Raw genomic sequence first — 14,739 nt, 5'->3', positions numbered from 1 at the left:
TATCAGGGAAAACTTTGAGGAAGGCTACTTTTATCCAAGTGCAGAAACATTCCTCAGGAAGCAGTGAAACAGAAGCTAGTTTTAAAAAGAAAAAATATATTCATTTTAAAATATTTTATTAACCAAACACATATAAATATTATTTATGAAGATACAAACATACAAATTATTAATCAGTAGGTACTTATGTAAAAGATTATAGTTCATAACTAGATCTATACCTACATAGCATACGAGAGACCTTAGGAGACATCAATGACATTTAAAACTTTTGATATCTTGACTTTCAACTACAAAAACAACCACGCTATCCGTTCATACAATACTTATTTCAACAGAATTATACACAACAATATTACTCCACAATTTTACAAAGCTTGTTCTCCTTCAACTGTTTCTTTCAAATTAAGCAGTTCAAACTGTCCAGTGCCTTTTGTTTCTGTTCTGACCATTTCATCCAAGACTCTGAAGTTGCCAGGGTCAATCAAACATATTATATTTGCAGTGCCAGAGTCCCAGTTCTCTTCTTCAACACTCATAGCAAGTTTTACAACTTTGTCCTTAGTCTTCCTTGCATCTTTACCGGTTAGCAAAATTCTTACTCTCATTTGAGCTCGCTCAAGTGGAATCTCTTTCTTCAATAGCTGTATAACATCAAGTGACTGTTGTTTAGCACTTTTGTTGACATTTACAGAGAAATGGATATCCTTCATGGCTTTTTCAATAATTGACACTGGATAGGGCCTCTTTGTTTCTGGATTAACACATTTGTCGGCCACTGTTGTTGCAATATCTTTGAATAAAGAATCAATTTGCGAATGCCTTTCTTTGTCAGAGACTTGCAATTCACCCTTCTCTAAGATCTCTTTACATATTTCTGTTTGATCTTCTTTACCAAATATTTTCACCAAATCCTCTTTTTTAGCAACCTGTCCCTTTGAGACATTTGTGAAGACAGTGTGCGTTTGCAGAACTTCATCAATGTCTTTTTCTCTAAAACAATAAGTGTTAATTAGTATCAGAAGCTTTTACTATAGTCTTTTATAATATTTATATCACTGACTCACAATTTGTTGCGCCACGATACAACCTTATTCCTGTAACAAGCTATTTCAAATCTCTTACCACCTTTCTTTAACCTTACTATAGCGACATTCGTTAAACGTATTTGATTAGTGGGAGTAAATATTTTAGACATTGTGAGAACACTGTTACCCTTTACAAAATAATACAGTGGCTTTTACTGCAAGCTTTTACGGTTAAGAATATGTTTATAATAATTGCAAATAAACAAATAATTTGCAAATAAACTATAGGCACTGACAAATTTACAATTTGTCTGTCAAATCTGTCAGAACTCAGAATATTTTTTTACACAGACAGAGACATTGACAGATAAGTGACAAGAACAGAATATAAATCTTTTCTGTGGCAGTACCAAGGGCTGTACCTGTGCTTCAGGGCGGTACCTTATGTTACAGTATGTATACAGGGTGTCCAGTAAATAGCACGACATACTGCAGGGGGTGATAGCTTGGGTCACTATATACCTATCAATACAACACAATATATGTTCAGCAAAATCTTACGGATTTACAGTTTTACAAAATTTTCCGAAATACCGAAAAATCTCTACCTTGAAACAGATTTTTAAGCATCTCGTAATGAAAAAATCCTTTTCTAGTACTTTTTTTTACATCAAATTATTCGTGAATGGTTACTTTACTCATTAATAAGTCTTTTTTCTATCAAAAACAAGAATGTTTTCAAGAAATACAATTTTTTGTTTAAATTTGCACAGAACTATTTTCTTATCACTTAAGTTTAACCTACAGTGGTGAAAAAAAAAAGAATGGGGCAGTTTTGTACAACAAACTTACAAAATTGCTTGTTTAATGCTGATTTTGGAAAGACACAATACTAGTACATTACATTTTAAAAAATACGAAAAATGAGCTATTTTAGTTAATAAGAGCATTTTATTTTAAATGCAAGTAATGTGAATTTGAATTCTAATCGTTGTAAGGTCGTACTACGGTTCGAATTACATAATAATTAATCTACAGCCGACCGGTTGAACGGTCTGTAAATGACATCTAAGATAAGTTAATAGTAAAAAAAACAGAGGAGTTAACTTTAATAAACATTTATTTAAATAAATTACAATTGCTCAAATTGCTTCCCTTGTGCCCTAATACACGCTCGGCATCGTCTTAAAAATGAGCTTTTGAGTCTCCTCAAGCTTATTTCCGATATTTTTCTTGCTGTAATGTTAACCGTTGCTCTCAATTCATTGTCATTTTGGATCGATTTTTCATAGACTTTGTCCTTTATGGCAGGTAAAAACCTTTAGTCATTACGCGAGCATTTCGCATTTTACGTGTCACAACTAGTTTTATAATAACTCGCATAAATGAGCAGCTATAACTTATTCTCATAGTGGTTTTTGTCAAAATTACGTTAGTTACATTTTCAACAAAATCAGCTTCTCTGGAACTAAAATGGCGTTATTTTATATTTTTTTAATGAAAATGCACTAGTATTGTATCTTTCCTAAATCACCATTAAACAAGCTATTTTTTAAGTTTGTTGTACAAAACTGCCCCATACATTTTTTTTTCACCACTGTAGGTTAAACTTAATTGATAAGAAAATAGTTCTTTGCAAATTGAAACAAAAAATGTTACTTCTTGAAAACATTCTTGTTTTTGATAGAAAAAAAGACCAATTAATGCGTAAAGCAACCATTCAAGAATAATTTGATGTAAAAAAAAGTACTAGAAAAGGATATTTTCATTACGAGATGCTTAAAATTTTGTTTCAAGGTAGAGATTTTTCGGTATTTCGGAAAATTTTGTAAAACTGTAAATCCGTAAGATTTTGCTGGATATATATTGTGTTGTATTGATAGGTAGTGACCCAAGCTATCACCCCCTGCAGTATGTCGTGCTATTTACTGGACACCCTGTATACTTTACCTTACCGCTTTCCGATTAATGTGATGCATATTCCTTTAAAGGAAAGATGTGTCAGTTTGGAGTCGACGCCTATTTGTAATTTAAACAGCTTACGCCCGCAGTGTTCTCCGCATTCCAAGGGACTAGGCGTAGAGTAGCCTATTTGTTATCGTGAAAAGGAAATACTCAGATTAACGAATCTAGTCTTGATAATTTTCGTCAAAAGCTATTCCATAGTTCCAGCGTGCGCGTAACAGAGTAACATATTCGTATTTGTAAGCAATATACAAAATTTTGAACATCTCTCACTTTTATTCACATATAAAATGTATACTTAGTTCAACCGTTTATTGGAAAAGGATCTTCAAAAAATTGAAAGTGGACCAACGCTGCCACTATTTCAATCTAGACTCCATTTAAATCAGTATCTACTTAAAGAAGTAAACATATAAACAGCCTTGATCAGAATTTTTACTACGTTTACGTTTATTTGTTTAGAAAAATGAAATCGCTAAGCATGGCAATGCCACATAATAGCCTATGGTTATGGTTGACAGTTTGACAATTGACAAACTAACCTAGAGCCCTTAAAAATTATCAATTTATCTGTGGTTGTGCTGTGTCAGACGCAACGCACGACGTGTATTTCTAGAGAAGTTGGCCGTCATTTTGTTATATTTGTGTATTTTATCTGCGATTTTATGTGATTAATCATTAAAATGGCGAAATTAGTTGATATATACAACAGCGAAAAAGAACCTGTGATAAAGAGACGGCAATTGCCGTTAACTATCTACGAAAATCTAACAGTAAGTGGTTTCATGCACTTTGACATTACCACAAGCGTAGATTATTCATGGATAGTATTATTGAAAAAGAATCGGTCACTCCTACCGTAAAAAGTAAACAATGTTTCCGAGTATGATGTTTTGATGATCAGCCGAATTTTACATTGCAGTTATGGCTGTGACAATTTATCAAAAGTTCATTGATTTCATTCAATGTAATGACGTCTTGCAGATGACCTTATTTTGCGATTATATTCCTTTGTTGAAATCTAACGAATTTTGTTTTTGTTTCCAGATGATCATGGATTTAAACACAATGGGTCTAATTTGTGACAACCCACAAGTAAAAGGTCGCGAGTACGAAGAATTCATGCGCAAATATAGAATCCTAACGACGGACGAACTGAAAGCAGCGCTCAGAGTCGATGCTTCTGATATATTTAATGTACTAAATCAAAGCATTCCTTGTGTAGGCTGTAGAAGAAGGTACAGTACTCACTTAACATCACGCCCAGTTTGTTTAACAGCTCCATAGTATGTATTATGATACGGAATATGAAATTGGAGTTGTTAGTTATCATATTCTCCTATAACTTGCATTTTTCTAGCATAACATTGGGAGAATGCTGCAGCAATTCAAAGATTGGTACATATTTTCATTATTGCAGATTAGAATTCGATTTGATTTGAAAAACGCATAAGTAACTTATACTGTATCTATCTGATAACAAAATGTCAGTGCGCAAACTCTGAAAACAGTAATTCACTATCAAGATTACCATAACCTATAGAAATCTTAACCTGGCACAGTGCATTCAATATTACAGTTACATAATTTATCAATTTTAAATATAAACTTAAGCTGAGCTGCACAATTTAGATAGCTCGGAAACATTGTCTTGTTTAACCCGTTGTATGCTGGTATGCGAGACGCAATTGATTTTCTATTGTTCTATAATAAGCGGCATACAAGCGGTTAAATATTCAAACTAACTGACATCAACTGAAGAAACAAAACAATATTTTTACTTTTAGTGAGATAGCACAACTTGACTATTAGGAAAATAGAATTCGAGAGAGCCCTGTCTTGTCATATATAGGATCACATATAAACGCTCTAGATGTTTGTTGCAGTTCCATCCACAAACTGGGGGAACTTTTTCCTGTTCCTTGTAATAAAATATGTCCTTTCTTTACATTATCTGTGAATTAAATTGATTCAGAATTTTTAAGAGTGGAAGCCAGACAGACACTTTTCACATTTATGAGATTAGTTATGATTTACTTATAAAACTCATTTTCAACCATATTTGTGATCAGTTAAGTCTTGGAAAAAACCACAATATAAAAAGTAAATAATTGCTAGCACATCACAGCTATGTGCCTATGGCACTGCAATTAAAAAACATTGTGACTTTCCATTCTACTATTTATGCAAACAGGAAGCTGATTTTCCAATTAATACTTAGTCAGTTTGATGCTTTTTATGCAGCTGAAATGCACTCTAAGCCGCCTATAGAATAAGACTGGTGTAATTAAAAAATCTATTAATAGAACATCCAATAGATAGATAACAAAAAAAATATATATATACTGGCCGAATTAAGAACCTCCTCCTTTTTGGGAAGTCAGTTAAGAAGGTCATCATCCTCCGAGCCTTTTTCCCAAACTATGTTGGGGTCGGCTTCCAGTCTAACCGGATTCAGCTGAGTACCAGTGCTTTACAAGAAGCGACTGCCTATCTGACCCCCTCAACCCAGATACCCGGGCAACCCGATACCCCTTGGTTAGACTGGTGTCAGACTTACTGGCTTCTGACTACCCGTAATGATTGCCAAGGATGTTCAATGACATCCGGGACCTACAGTTTAACGTGCCATCCGAAACACAATCATTGGTGTCTAAGATATACTTAAAAAGTACATATAGATAGTTCAACTCAGATTTGCGCGCGTCCCTATGTGTGCGTCGGCTTGTAAATATACAACTTTCATTCGTGTGACAGTGACGTCGTCCGAGCATGACGTGTTCTTATCGCTTTTTCTTATGGGTACAGTCGTTTACGAAAATACTAGTTATTCGCGGAGAAATTATTAAGGAGTCAGATAAAGCGTTTCAAAAAATAAAACGACATTCAAAGCTTTTTATTATTATAGTTCGGCCATTCAGAGAATGCGTTCCTGACACGTCGCGATTGAACTGACTGAATTATAACATTCATTGATTATTGATATAATAATGTTGTTTTAATGCTCCTCAATTGTTAAAACGGTAAACAACCAGCAAAAATATTTTTATCGTAACTGCAACGCCATTGCAAAGTTACGTCGTCAGTTCAATCGCGACGTGTCAGGAACGCATTCTCTGAATGGCCGAACTAGTATTATAAATATAGTTTTTCATACGTCTTTTCAAATTGACATTGACAGTATCTAAGAATTGAATACTCCTTAAGTACATATTTTCTAGCTCGGGGTAGGTGGACAATAAATAAAAGTGTGGACTAAGAATGTAAAAAGAGATATAATCTAGTATAATAATGTGAACAAAATGTGTGGGGAATTTTAAAAAGTTATATTGCTTCGCATAATGTCGACCAAAATAACAAAATAATGAAACTCATAAATGAACGTTTAAGTCAAATTGATGAAGGGATGTGGCGTAATACTTGTCGACATGTAGAAAAGAAAAAAGAAGAATACTATAGACATTTTGACATTGGAGTCAGAATTTATAATTCTCCTTGGAGAGTAGCGAATCCGAAAATTCATCATTTGATTTTTCAAATAGCGATTTATAATCATTATAAATAAATAAACATTAAATTACGTAATAACTGTTTTTCTTTAAACCCCCGTATACAACCCCTAAATAACTGTATTGTACCCGACTGTACCTCTTGTCACGCACACAAAGTTACTGTGTATGTACAAGGGTTACCCACACATAAGGCCGCGCGCACAACTGAGTTGAACTTACTATACAAACTTAGAAAAGTTGAAGTCAGTTAAGAAGGTGCAATTCAATAATTTACACTGGTCAACAAGTTATTATTATTTTTTTGGTGCAAAGGTGAAATATACAATTTCTTGTAAAATATTTGATACGTAATCGAAGTCCAGAACATAAAGTTGCACTAGCACGTAGGGATTTAGAGATATACCCCTCCTAAAGTACCAAAAACGCGTTTTTTTATGATATTTGATGTAATTTTTTGGGGACAGCAGAATTTTCTAGTAATTTCTAACTAAAGCATTATATAGTACTACTTTCCCCGCATTAACCCCATTTTAGTATATATTTTTGCAAGTTTTCTTTCTCAATATATACCATTTTAAATATTAAGTGGAGTTTTTTCATACTAACAGGCCAAATAAAATATAGGGAAGATCGAACTATCGTAGCTGTATACATATTTCATGAAAATTTAAACTCTTAGCGTTCGAAATAAAAATGAATTTCAATCGGGAAGAGTAGTACTATATAATGCTATAGATAGAAACTAAAAACAATTTTGCTGTCCTTCAAAAAAATCGTCAAATATCGGTAAAAAAACGCGTTTTTGGTACTTTAGGAGGGGTATATCTCTAAATCCCTACGTGCTAGTGCAACTTTATGTTCTGGACTTCGATTACGTATCAAATAATCTATAAGAAATTATATATTTCACCTTTGCACCAAAAATGCTGTTGACCAGTGTTATAGATTATCCTTTACTATGTCACCTCTTATAATCTACATTTGAGTGAACATGAAAACCATCCATAGCATTCAGTTACCCAGAAGCAGCAATAGGACATCTCATAAGGCTGTGCAGCTTTCAATCCAAAACGGATTCAAATTGTGTAGTTTAGAGCCGTAGCAATGTCCTTTATATTCCTTTACTTTTCTCCCTCTCTTTTCAGTGTGGAACGCCTTTTTTATCAGCTATGTAAATCAGGACATCCCACATTGGATCCATTGGTGCTGACACCAGATGAGATTATGACTATTAGAGAAGACAAAATAATACATCCACAGTCCCTAGCCACATTATTAAACGGTCACAGGTAATTTGTTGATTTTTATTTATACTTAGTACAAGTAGAAATATGTACCAGTACGACAGGATATTAAAGAAGCTAATCTATTGTTCACTTACTAGATGGCCATCCTAAACTTACTCAATTGCATGGAAAATAATTCGGATGCCAAAAGGTTTATCTAACTGCTTACTCAAAACAGACAATTCCTAATAATTAGGCTTCGGTTCTTTTGCATTATGTATGTTATTTTAATTTTCTGTGAGTATAATTCAAATTTTAATTTCAGTTCGGGCATCGAGTGTCTAATTCTCAGTCAGCCACGATGGAAAAAGTCCCAGCGATGTACGCTACATTCGCTGGAGGCAGGCACAGCCCGCGGCTGGGGCGGGCAGGGCGCGGGCGCGGGCGGGGCGGGCGGCGCGGCGGGGGCGGCGCCGTGCGGCTGGGGCTGGGCGGCGTGGGGCTGGGGCGGCCGCGCGGCCTGGCGCGCCGCCTGGGACGCCATGCGCGCCTCCGCCCGCGACCACGTCACGCTCGTACACTTCAACACGCTACACGACACGCTCCATAACTATTTAAGGAAACACCGCTTCTGTGCTGATTGTAAAACTAAGGTAAGCTTTCGGACCATTGATCCCAATGTATCTTAATGTTGTTTGATGTCTATCGGGCTATAAGAGTGAAGGAATAGAGAGTGCACTTGTGTCTGCACAAATGGTTTTGCACTATAATCTGTCCTGCGCAACCAGCTTTTCTCCTTATCTGTGAACAGCCCCAATGGCTGAAAATCGGCTAGAACGCCATTATAATGTTGTACAAATTACTACCTGTTGGTAATTTAATTTCTATGATCCAAATCATGCATTAGATTCATGACATTGTCTAACTAAACCAAAAATTGTTTGCATCTTGCTGGAACAGTTATGCATTTTATCAATTGAAAAATTTTAAGTGCACATTAAATACACATGCAAATAACTTATGTAACAAAATATTATCATTTGCTGATAAACTTTGCAGGCAAATAAAATTTATCAATTTTTCACAGTTCTTTTGAAAACTATAGAATTAAGAAAAATATAACTATAGGAATACTCTGTTGGTCCTGGTGCAATTGGTAACATCTTTTATAGCTCACAATTCGATCACATATGATAGCATTATCTAATCAATTGACATATTTTCATGTTTCGATTTTTGATTAAATTCGTAAACACTAGGTATGCTAAGTAACTTCTCTTGTATTACACAATTATTTATCGAGAGAACATAGTACTTTATAATTATTTGGTCTTTTTTTTACTTTCGAGCAAAATGAGCGGAGGTCTCATAACGAAAAGTCTCCAAAGAAAGTAGCGCGTTTTGGAGACGAGAGATGTCCCTAACTACGCTACGCTGATCGTTAAGAGGCGCCCGACTTACCCGCCTTATTGCATCTCGGCTCATCTTTCCTTCATCCGTGCCTTTCACACACTTATCTCGATTCTATGTTCATATAAATCTATCCTCGTGCACAGGTACTGAGGGCTTATCAACTGTTAGTGGAAGAGAAAGAACCACAGAAGGAGAAGGGGTACGTTGGCGCACTGTACGGTGGAATCAAACGCTGCCTGCTCGACAAACACCTCCACCTGCAAGCTAAGACTGACTACATCGCGCACCTCATCGCTAGAGCGGAGCCTGAACTGCTCGGCAACCATAGAGAGAGACATGCTAAGACACTGGAGATTGCACAAGAAGAGGTACGCTGTTCTACATAGTTTTATTAGGGTGCGTCCACATCTGGCGAATGCGCCGCGAATGCGCAGCACGCGAGCCGATCGCGAGCTGTCCGCGAGCTGCGCGCGTGCATTTTTGTTCGTGCGCCGCTTCTGCTCGGCCCGCGCTTGCTCGCGCGCGACCTAAGCGCCGCACGCGAGCGGCGCGCAGGCGGCGCGCGACGTCTGCCATCTTCGATAGTACTGAGCCAATATACGGAACTGTAAGGGCGAGAACTGATTGCGCGCAGATCGCGCGCCGCTCGCGCGCTCTATACGAGCCTTGCGTGAGTTGCGCTAAAGAGGCGCACCGAACTATTGCAGTGACTGCACGCGCGCAGCTCGCGGACAGCTCGCGATCGGCTCGCGTGCTGCGCATTCGCCAGATGTGGACGCACCCTTACATTTTATACAGTAGAGTTCCTAACCTAAGGCTTCCACGTTCTTAAATTCAACAACTGTATTTTATTGGAAATAGTGATTGAAGTATCACTAGCTACGCATCTCATCATCTTCCGAGCCTTTTCCCAATCATGTTGGGGTCGGCTTCCAGTCTAACCGGATTCAGCTGAGTACCAGTGCTTTACAAGAAGCGACTGCCTATCTGACCTCCTCAACCCAGTTACCCGGTCAACCTAATACCCCTTGGTTAGACTGGTGTCAGACTAACTGGCTTCTGACTACCCGTAACGACTGCCAAGGATGTTCAATGACAGCCGGGACCTACAGTTTAACGTGCCATCCGAAACACAGTCAATGGTGTCTAAGATATACTTAGAAAGTACATACAAACTTAGAAAAGTTGCATTGGTACTTGCCTGACCTGGTATCGAACCCGCGCCCTCATACTTGAGAGATTGGTCCTTTACCCACCCACTAGGCCACCACGACTTTTAACTTGTACGCGCTTGCGTGGACAAATAAAATACTTAGCACAACTTAGTACTGTTTTATATTATCAAACTTTAACACTAATTATTAACATGAGATTGCAGAGATGCGATGAACCCGTTACGTTATTGGTTATAGTGGTTGATCTCAATGGCCCGTGAAGGCAAGTCACAAGTATCACTAGCTACGCATTAATGATAAATATTTTGCAGGTACTTATCTGTCTCGGTATATGTATTTACGAGCGACTGCAACGCATCTCCTTGAGGTTACGCGAAGAGGAAGGCACGTGTCAAACGCTCGCAGCCGTCGCAGTGGAAGCACTCTACCGCAAGTTTGAAACTGCTGTCGAACATAAAACCGGTGTTTCAAAACTGCAACTATTGTACGATGAAATCACTCAAGAGGAACAGACCAGGCAACAGAGGAAGGAACAGAAGAAACTCAAACGACGCAAGAAGAAGGAACGACAAGCCGTTGAGAGCAAGTGCAAAGTATGCCACTTCAAGCAGTTTTATGTTGTATCGCAATTTTATTTCATTTTATGTCTTACTTATGTGATAATTTTATTTGATACAGGAGGCTGATTCAGAGGAACCAGATGAAAAGTGCCAATGTGAGGAATGCCTGTTAGAAGAACGAGACACGCCGACTGATCTGCTTTCACCTCGCGATTATATCAATAACCAGTGTTTCGAAGCCAGTGGAGACGGGTGCCAGTCGTGTCAGGACGATACTACGAACAAACGTCGCTCACCCAAAAAAACAGGCAAGAAACGAACTAAAAACGGTAACCTGTCGCCCAACGAGCATTCCCAAGACTGTGGCTATTCATCCGGGAACAATGGAGGTTGCTGTGAGACTATGTCGGGCTCTTCATCTCTCATGAGCTCCCCTGAAGGTTCAGAGGTGGCGTGTTCCGAAGGATTCTGTAATCACGAGAGGGGCGACTGTTTAGATATGGCTAAGAACGATAAGACTTTGTGCTCAGGTTTTACACTTTCTCTACAAGAAATGTTAATGGTAAGTTTTTTATTTCAATACTACCAAGCCTTGGAAGTCCCAGGATGTATATTTTTTTTTCTTACACAAATATTTTTTTTAGGATACGTGTTCATCAGACGAAGAACAGGATACCAGTTATATTCCTATAGAGGAAGTAATGGAATTTAAATCACGTAGGAACATAACAGAAAAAAGACAGGAGTTGCGACAGAACCTTCGGCAGAAATTCGCTCAGCTTTGTGTGAACACGCCGCAGGCGCCGCCGCTACTGCAGAAAGACAAGCAGCCCGCCTAACGGCATCTGCCTGCCGCCTCATTCAACTGCACTTTGTAAACCAGTCATTGTACTAGAAAATGACAATATACTATAACCTGCTTCCATGGTCAGTAGATGAAACTTAATACATTTCTTATAAGCAGGAATCAAATTCATACTCGAACTTTTTGTAATGTGATCAGTTTTCTGAATACCTAATAGAAATTATGATAGCATACCAGGTTAAGTTCTTCAGATATTACCTATATGTACTGTCATAACAACTACAATAAAATTATTGTGTAAATGAATACTCAATACTCAGCATTGTTTCAGTAGTAGTTGATGATATGTAAGAAATCAGTGCAAATATTGAATAGACTGATATGTTATGTTCATGTGAAGCAATTTTGGAATTTATAGTTTCTTTTGATGAAATCCATATAAATTGATTATCATGTTTTTTTTTTTTAATTCATTGACATTGAAGCAAGTCGTGGATGTCGTATAATTTGTTATTTTCCTAAATTGAATTAATTTCTATAAATAATAATATGGCATTTTATAATAGATCCGTATCATGTATAATGTATAATGTAACCATAATGCAATAGTTTAGAGTAAAGATGTTGGCGGGTTGCTGAATCTAATATAGCTAATAAATTTCAATTGAAAAATCATATGGGTGTTAAAATCTTACTTGGTAACATTGTGCCTAGCGCTGAGACAAAATTGCAAGTGCATGTTGTTGAATGATTCCAATAATACAATTGATTGACTGGATAAAAACCAGCATTTAATATATTTACTATTTAAATTGTTAGAAAGCTTAGTAATGAAATATTTAAAGTAGCATTTTTTGATCAAATTATTTTATTTCAATGCTTTATGTGACTCAATATTATGTGGTACATGATGAATTATTGCTCGTTATCAAAAAAGCTTAGAAAAGCAAAGGTCAGGAGTTACCTTGGCTGTTTCGCCGTTGTTATTAAAGTCGGAAAACATTTGTAAACTCAGTTTTAAATATACTATATAATACAGTGATAAAAAGTTTTATTTCTATTTACATGTTATACCCAAAATACACTTATAGTTCATCCCAGTCTTGTAGTTGTAGTCTTGAAGTACTATTTCTTCATTAGGATTTCTTTCCCATTTTTAATTAAAAATAATCATCTATCTACATTCATATTTGAAAAGTTACATCTGTCCAATACAAAGTGTTGCATTTGTTCCACCAAAACCAAAAGAATTTTTCAATGCAATCCTTCTATCAGCATTCCAAGGTTTTGATTCATTAGCAACATAATTCAAATCATCAACAGGTTCCTCTAAATTGATTGTTGGTGGTATCACTCCATGATGGCAAGCTAATATAGTGAATATGGCTTCCAAATTGCCAGCGGCACCTAGCAAATGCCCATGAGCTCCTTTTGTTGAAGAAACCAATATATTTGAACTGTGATCTTGAAATAAAGTTTTTATGGCTGTTGCTTCTATACCATCTCCAACAGGAGTAGATGTGGCATGAGCATTAATGTAAGTAATTTTATCTGTGTCAATGCAGCCATCCCTCAATGCACGCTTCATTGATAACACTGCCCCACTCCCATCATCTCTTGGGGCAGTTATATGACTTGCATCTCCAGATAAGCCATATCCTAATATTTCTGCATATATTTTTGCATTTCTGTCTAATGCATGTTGATACTCTTCTAAAACCAAAATAGCAGCACCTTCACCCATGACAAAACCTTCCCTTTTTTTGTCAAAGGGTCTAGAGGCTTTAGTTGGGTTATCATTAAAGGATGTGCTAAGTGCTCTTAGCCGACTAAATCCTGCTATGGCAAGAGGGCTGATGCAAGCTTCTGCACCTCCACACACCATGACATCTGCATCCCCATTTCTAATAAATCTAAAGGCATCACCAACAGAGTGTGCACCTGTGGCACATGCAGTGGATACTGCATGGTTTGGACCTCTAAAACCATACTTAATGCTTATGTGACCCGCTGCCATGTTTGGTAAGATTCTTGGTACAAAGAAAGGACTGACTTTATTATATCCTACTTTCAATGCATCATTTGTGTCGCATACATCCTTTAAATCTATCATTCCCATACCTATAGCTACTCCTGTTGCCTCTTTATCGTGTTCCGATGCTGGCGACCATTTCGCATCTGCCAGTGCTTCTGCAGTCGCTACAAGAGCAAGGCATGTAGCAGGAGCCATGGATTTTAGGTTGGATTTCGACAGTGCCTTAGCCACTACATCGTCTTTCTCTGAAGGGATCAATCCAGCTATTCTACATGGTAATTTAGAATACTCATTGCCTGGCAGAGCGACTATACCACATTGACCTTTCAAAATATTCTGCCATACCAGCTCAGTGCCAGTGCCGAGGGGAGAGACAACTCCAAGGCCTGTTACAACGACTCTTCTTTTATGCGGAGACTGCGTGATTGTCCTTATTTGATTAATTAGTCTTCCAGACATGATGTAATTTAATCAATGATGTTATTATAATGTTTTAATTTTTTTTTTTATACAGTTGATTCTTTCCAACTTTAAGTAAATTACTCGGAATTCAATAAGTTTATTCACAAGTAGGCATAATTTAAATGGCTTCTACTTATCTCCATTCATTTCAATTAATTTACAATATTATTTTACATAACATACATAACCTCCAAAATCCCTCATTTATTTAATAACAAAATCTACAGATTAAATAAAATTTTATAGGTTTTAATTTTTTATATTGTGCCCAGGGCTAAGAGACCAAACGAGCCTTGAACCAGATCAGAAATATCCTGCAGACACTGCAGAACATCATAGAAAGAAGTAGAATAAGGGGTCGTGTTTATGAGAAGAGTAAATTGGGAGAAATATATAATGTAGAAACAGAAAATTAACTGGAAAGTAGAGTTCCGCCCTAATTTTGACATTGACAGAATAAAATCTGAAGTTTCTTGACATTGACGTTTTCAACTTCAAAACTTTTTGTTGTTGTTGAAGTTGCTTGGAGAGTTGGATGACGATTTACAGTTATAATTT

The 14,739-nt window shown here is 36.8% G+C and overlaps 3 protein-coding genes across 3 annotated transcripts; 1 reads left to right on the top strand and 2 right to left on the bottom strand.

The window, feature by feature from the left end:
- Positions 1-99: 99 nt before the first annotated feature.
- On the bottom strand, positions 100-1,359 carry LOC124631449 (ribosome maturation protein SBDS). The gene is made up of 2 exons (XM_047165847.1): positions 1,068-1,359; positions 100-993 (listed from the first exon to the last, which is right to left on the bottom strand). Exons 1-2 carry the CDS (start codon positions 1,196-1,198, stop codon positions 369-371), a joined length of 756 nt encoding a protein of 251 aa, XP_047021803.1. The 5' UTR covers positions 1,199-1,359; the 3' UTR covers positions 100-368.
- A 2,208-nt stretch (positions 1,360-3,567) lies between these two features.
- On the top strand, positions 3,568-12,726 carry LOC124631557 (gametogenetin-binding protein 2-like). Its single transcript, XM_047166023.1, has 8 exons — positions 3,568-3,766; positions 4,041-4,231; positions 7,651-7,794; positions 8,057-8,384; positions 9,288-9,512; positions 10,631-10,912; positions 10,998-11,441; positions 11,524-12,726. Exons 1-8 carry the CDS (start codon positions 3,677-3,679, stop codon positions 11,716-11,718), a joined length of 1,899 nt encoding a protein of 632 aa, XP_047021979.1. The 5' UTR covers positions 3,568-3,676; the 3' UTR covers positions 11,719-12,726.
- LOC124631558 (3-oxoacyl-[acyl-carrier-protein] synthase, mitochondrial) lies at positions 12,719-14,581 on the bottom strand. Its single transcript, XM_047166025.1, has one exon. The coding sequence runs from the start codon at positions 14,176-14,178 to the stop codon at positions 12,883-12,885; it is 1,296 nt and encodes a 431-aa protein (XP_047021981.1). The 5' UTR covers positions 14,179-14,581; the 3' UTR covers positions 12,719-12,882.
- Positions 14,582-14,739: the final 158 nt, after the last annotated feature.

Source organism: Helicoverpa zea, chromosome 6, assembly GCF_022581195.2.
Source record: "Helicoverpa zea isolate HzStark_Cry1AcR chromosome 6, ilHelZeax1.1, whole genome shotgun sequence".
Classification (NCBI taxonomy): Eukaryota; Metazoa; Arthropoda; class Insecta; order Lepidoptera; family Noctuidae; genus Helicoverpa; species Helicoverpa zea.
The sequence above is the reverse complement of the archived record's forward strand: the minus strand, read 5'-3'. Positions and strand labels throughout refer to the sequence as shown.

What these genes read in the sequence shown, in the direction of transcription:
- LOC124631449 (XM_047165847.1), bottom strand. Translation starts at nt 1,198, where the DNA reads ATGTCTAAAATATTTACTCCCACTAATCAAATACGTTTAACGAATGTC. An exon ending in GTATCGTGGCGCAACAAATT is followed by an intron (nt 994 to 1,067) that starts GTGAGTCAGTGA and finishes TTATTGTTTTAG; the next exon opens with AGAAAAAGACATTGATGAAG.
- LOC124631557 (XM_047166023.1), top strand. Translation starts at nt 3,677, where the DNA reads ATGGCGAAATTAGTTGATATATACAACAGCGAAAAAGAACCTGTGATA. An exon ending in CTATCTACGAAAATCTAACA is followed by an intron (nt 3,767 to 4,040) that starts GTAAGTGGTTTC and finishes TTTTGTTTCCAG; the next exon opens with ATGATCATGGATTTAAACAC. An exon ending in CCGTTGAGAGCAAGTGCAAA is followed by an intron (nt 10,913 to 10,997) that starts GTATGCCACTTC and finishes TATTTGATACAG; the next exon opens with GAGGCTGATTCAGAGGAACC.
- LOC124631558 (XM_047166025.1), bottom strand. Translation starts at nt 14,178, where the DNA reads ATGTCTGGAAGACTAATTAATCAAATAAGGACAATCACGCAGTCTCCG.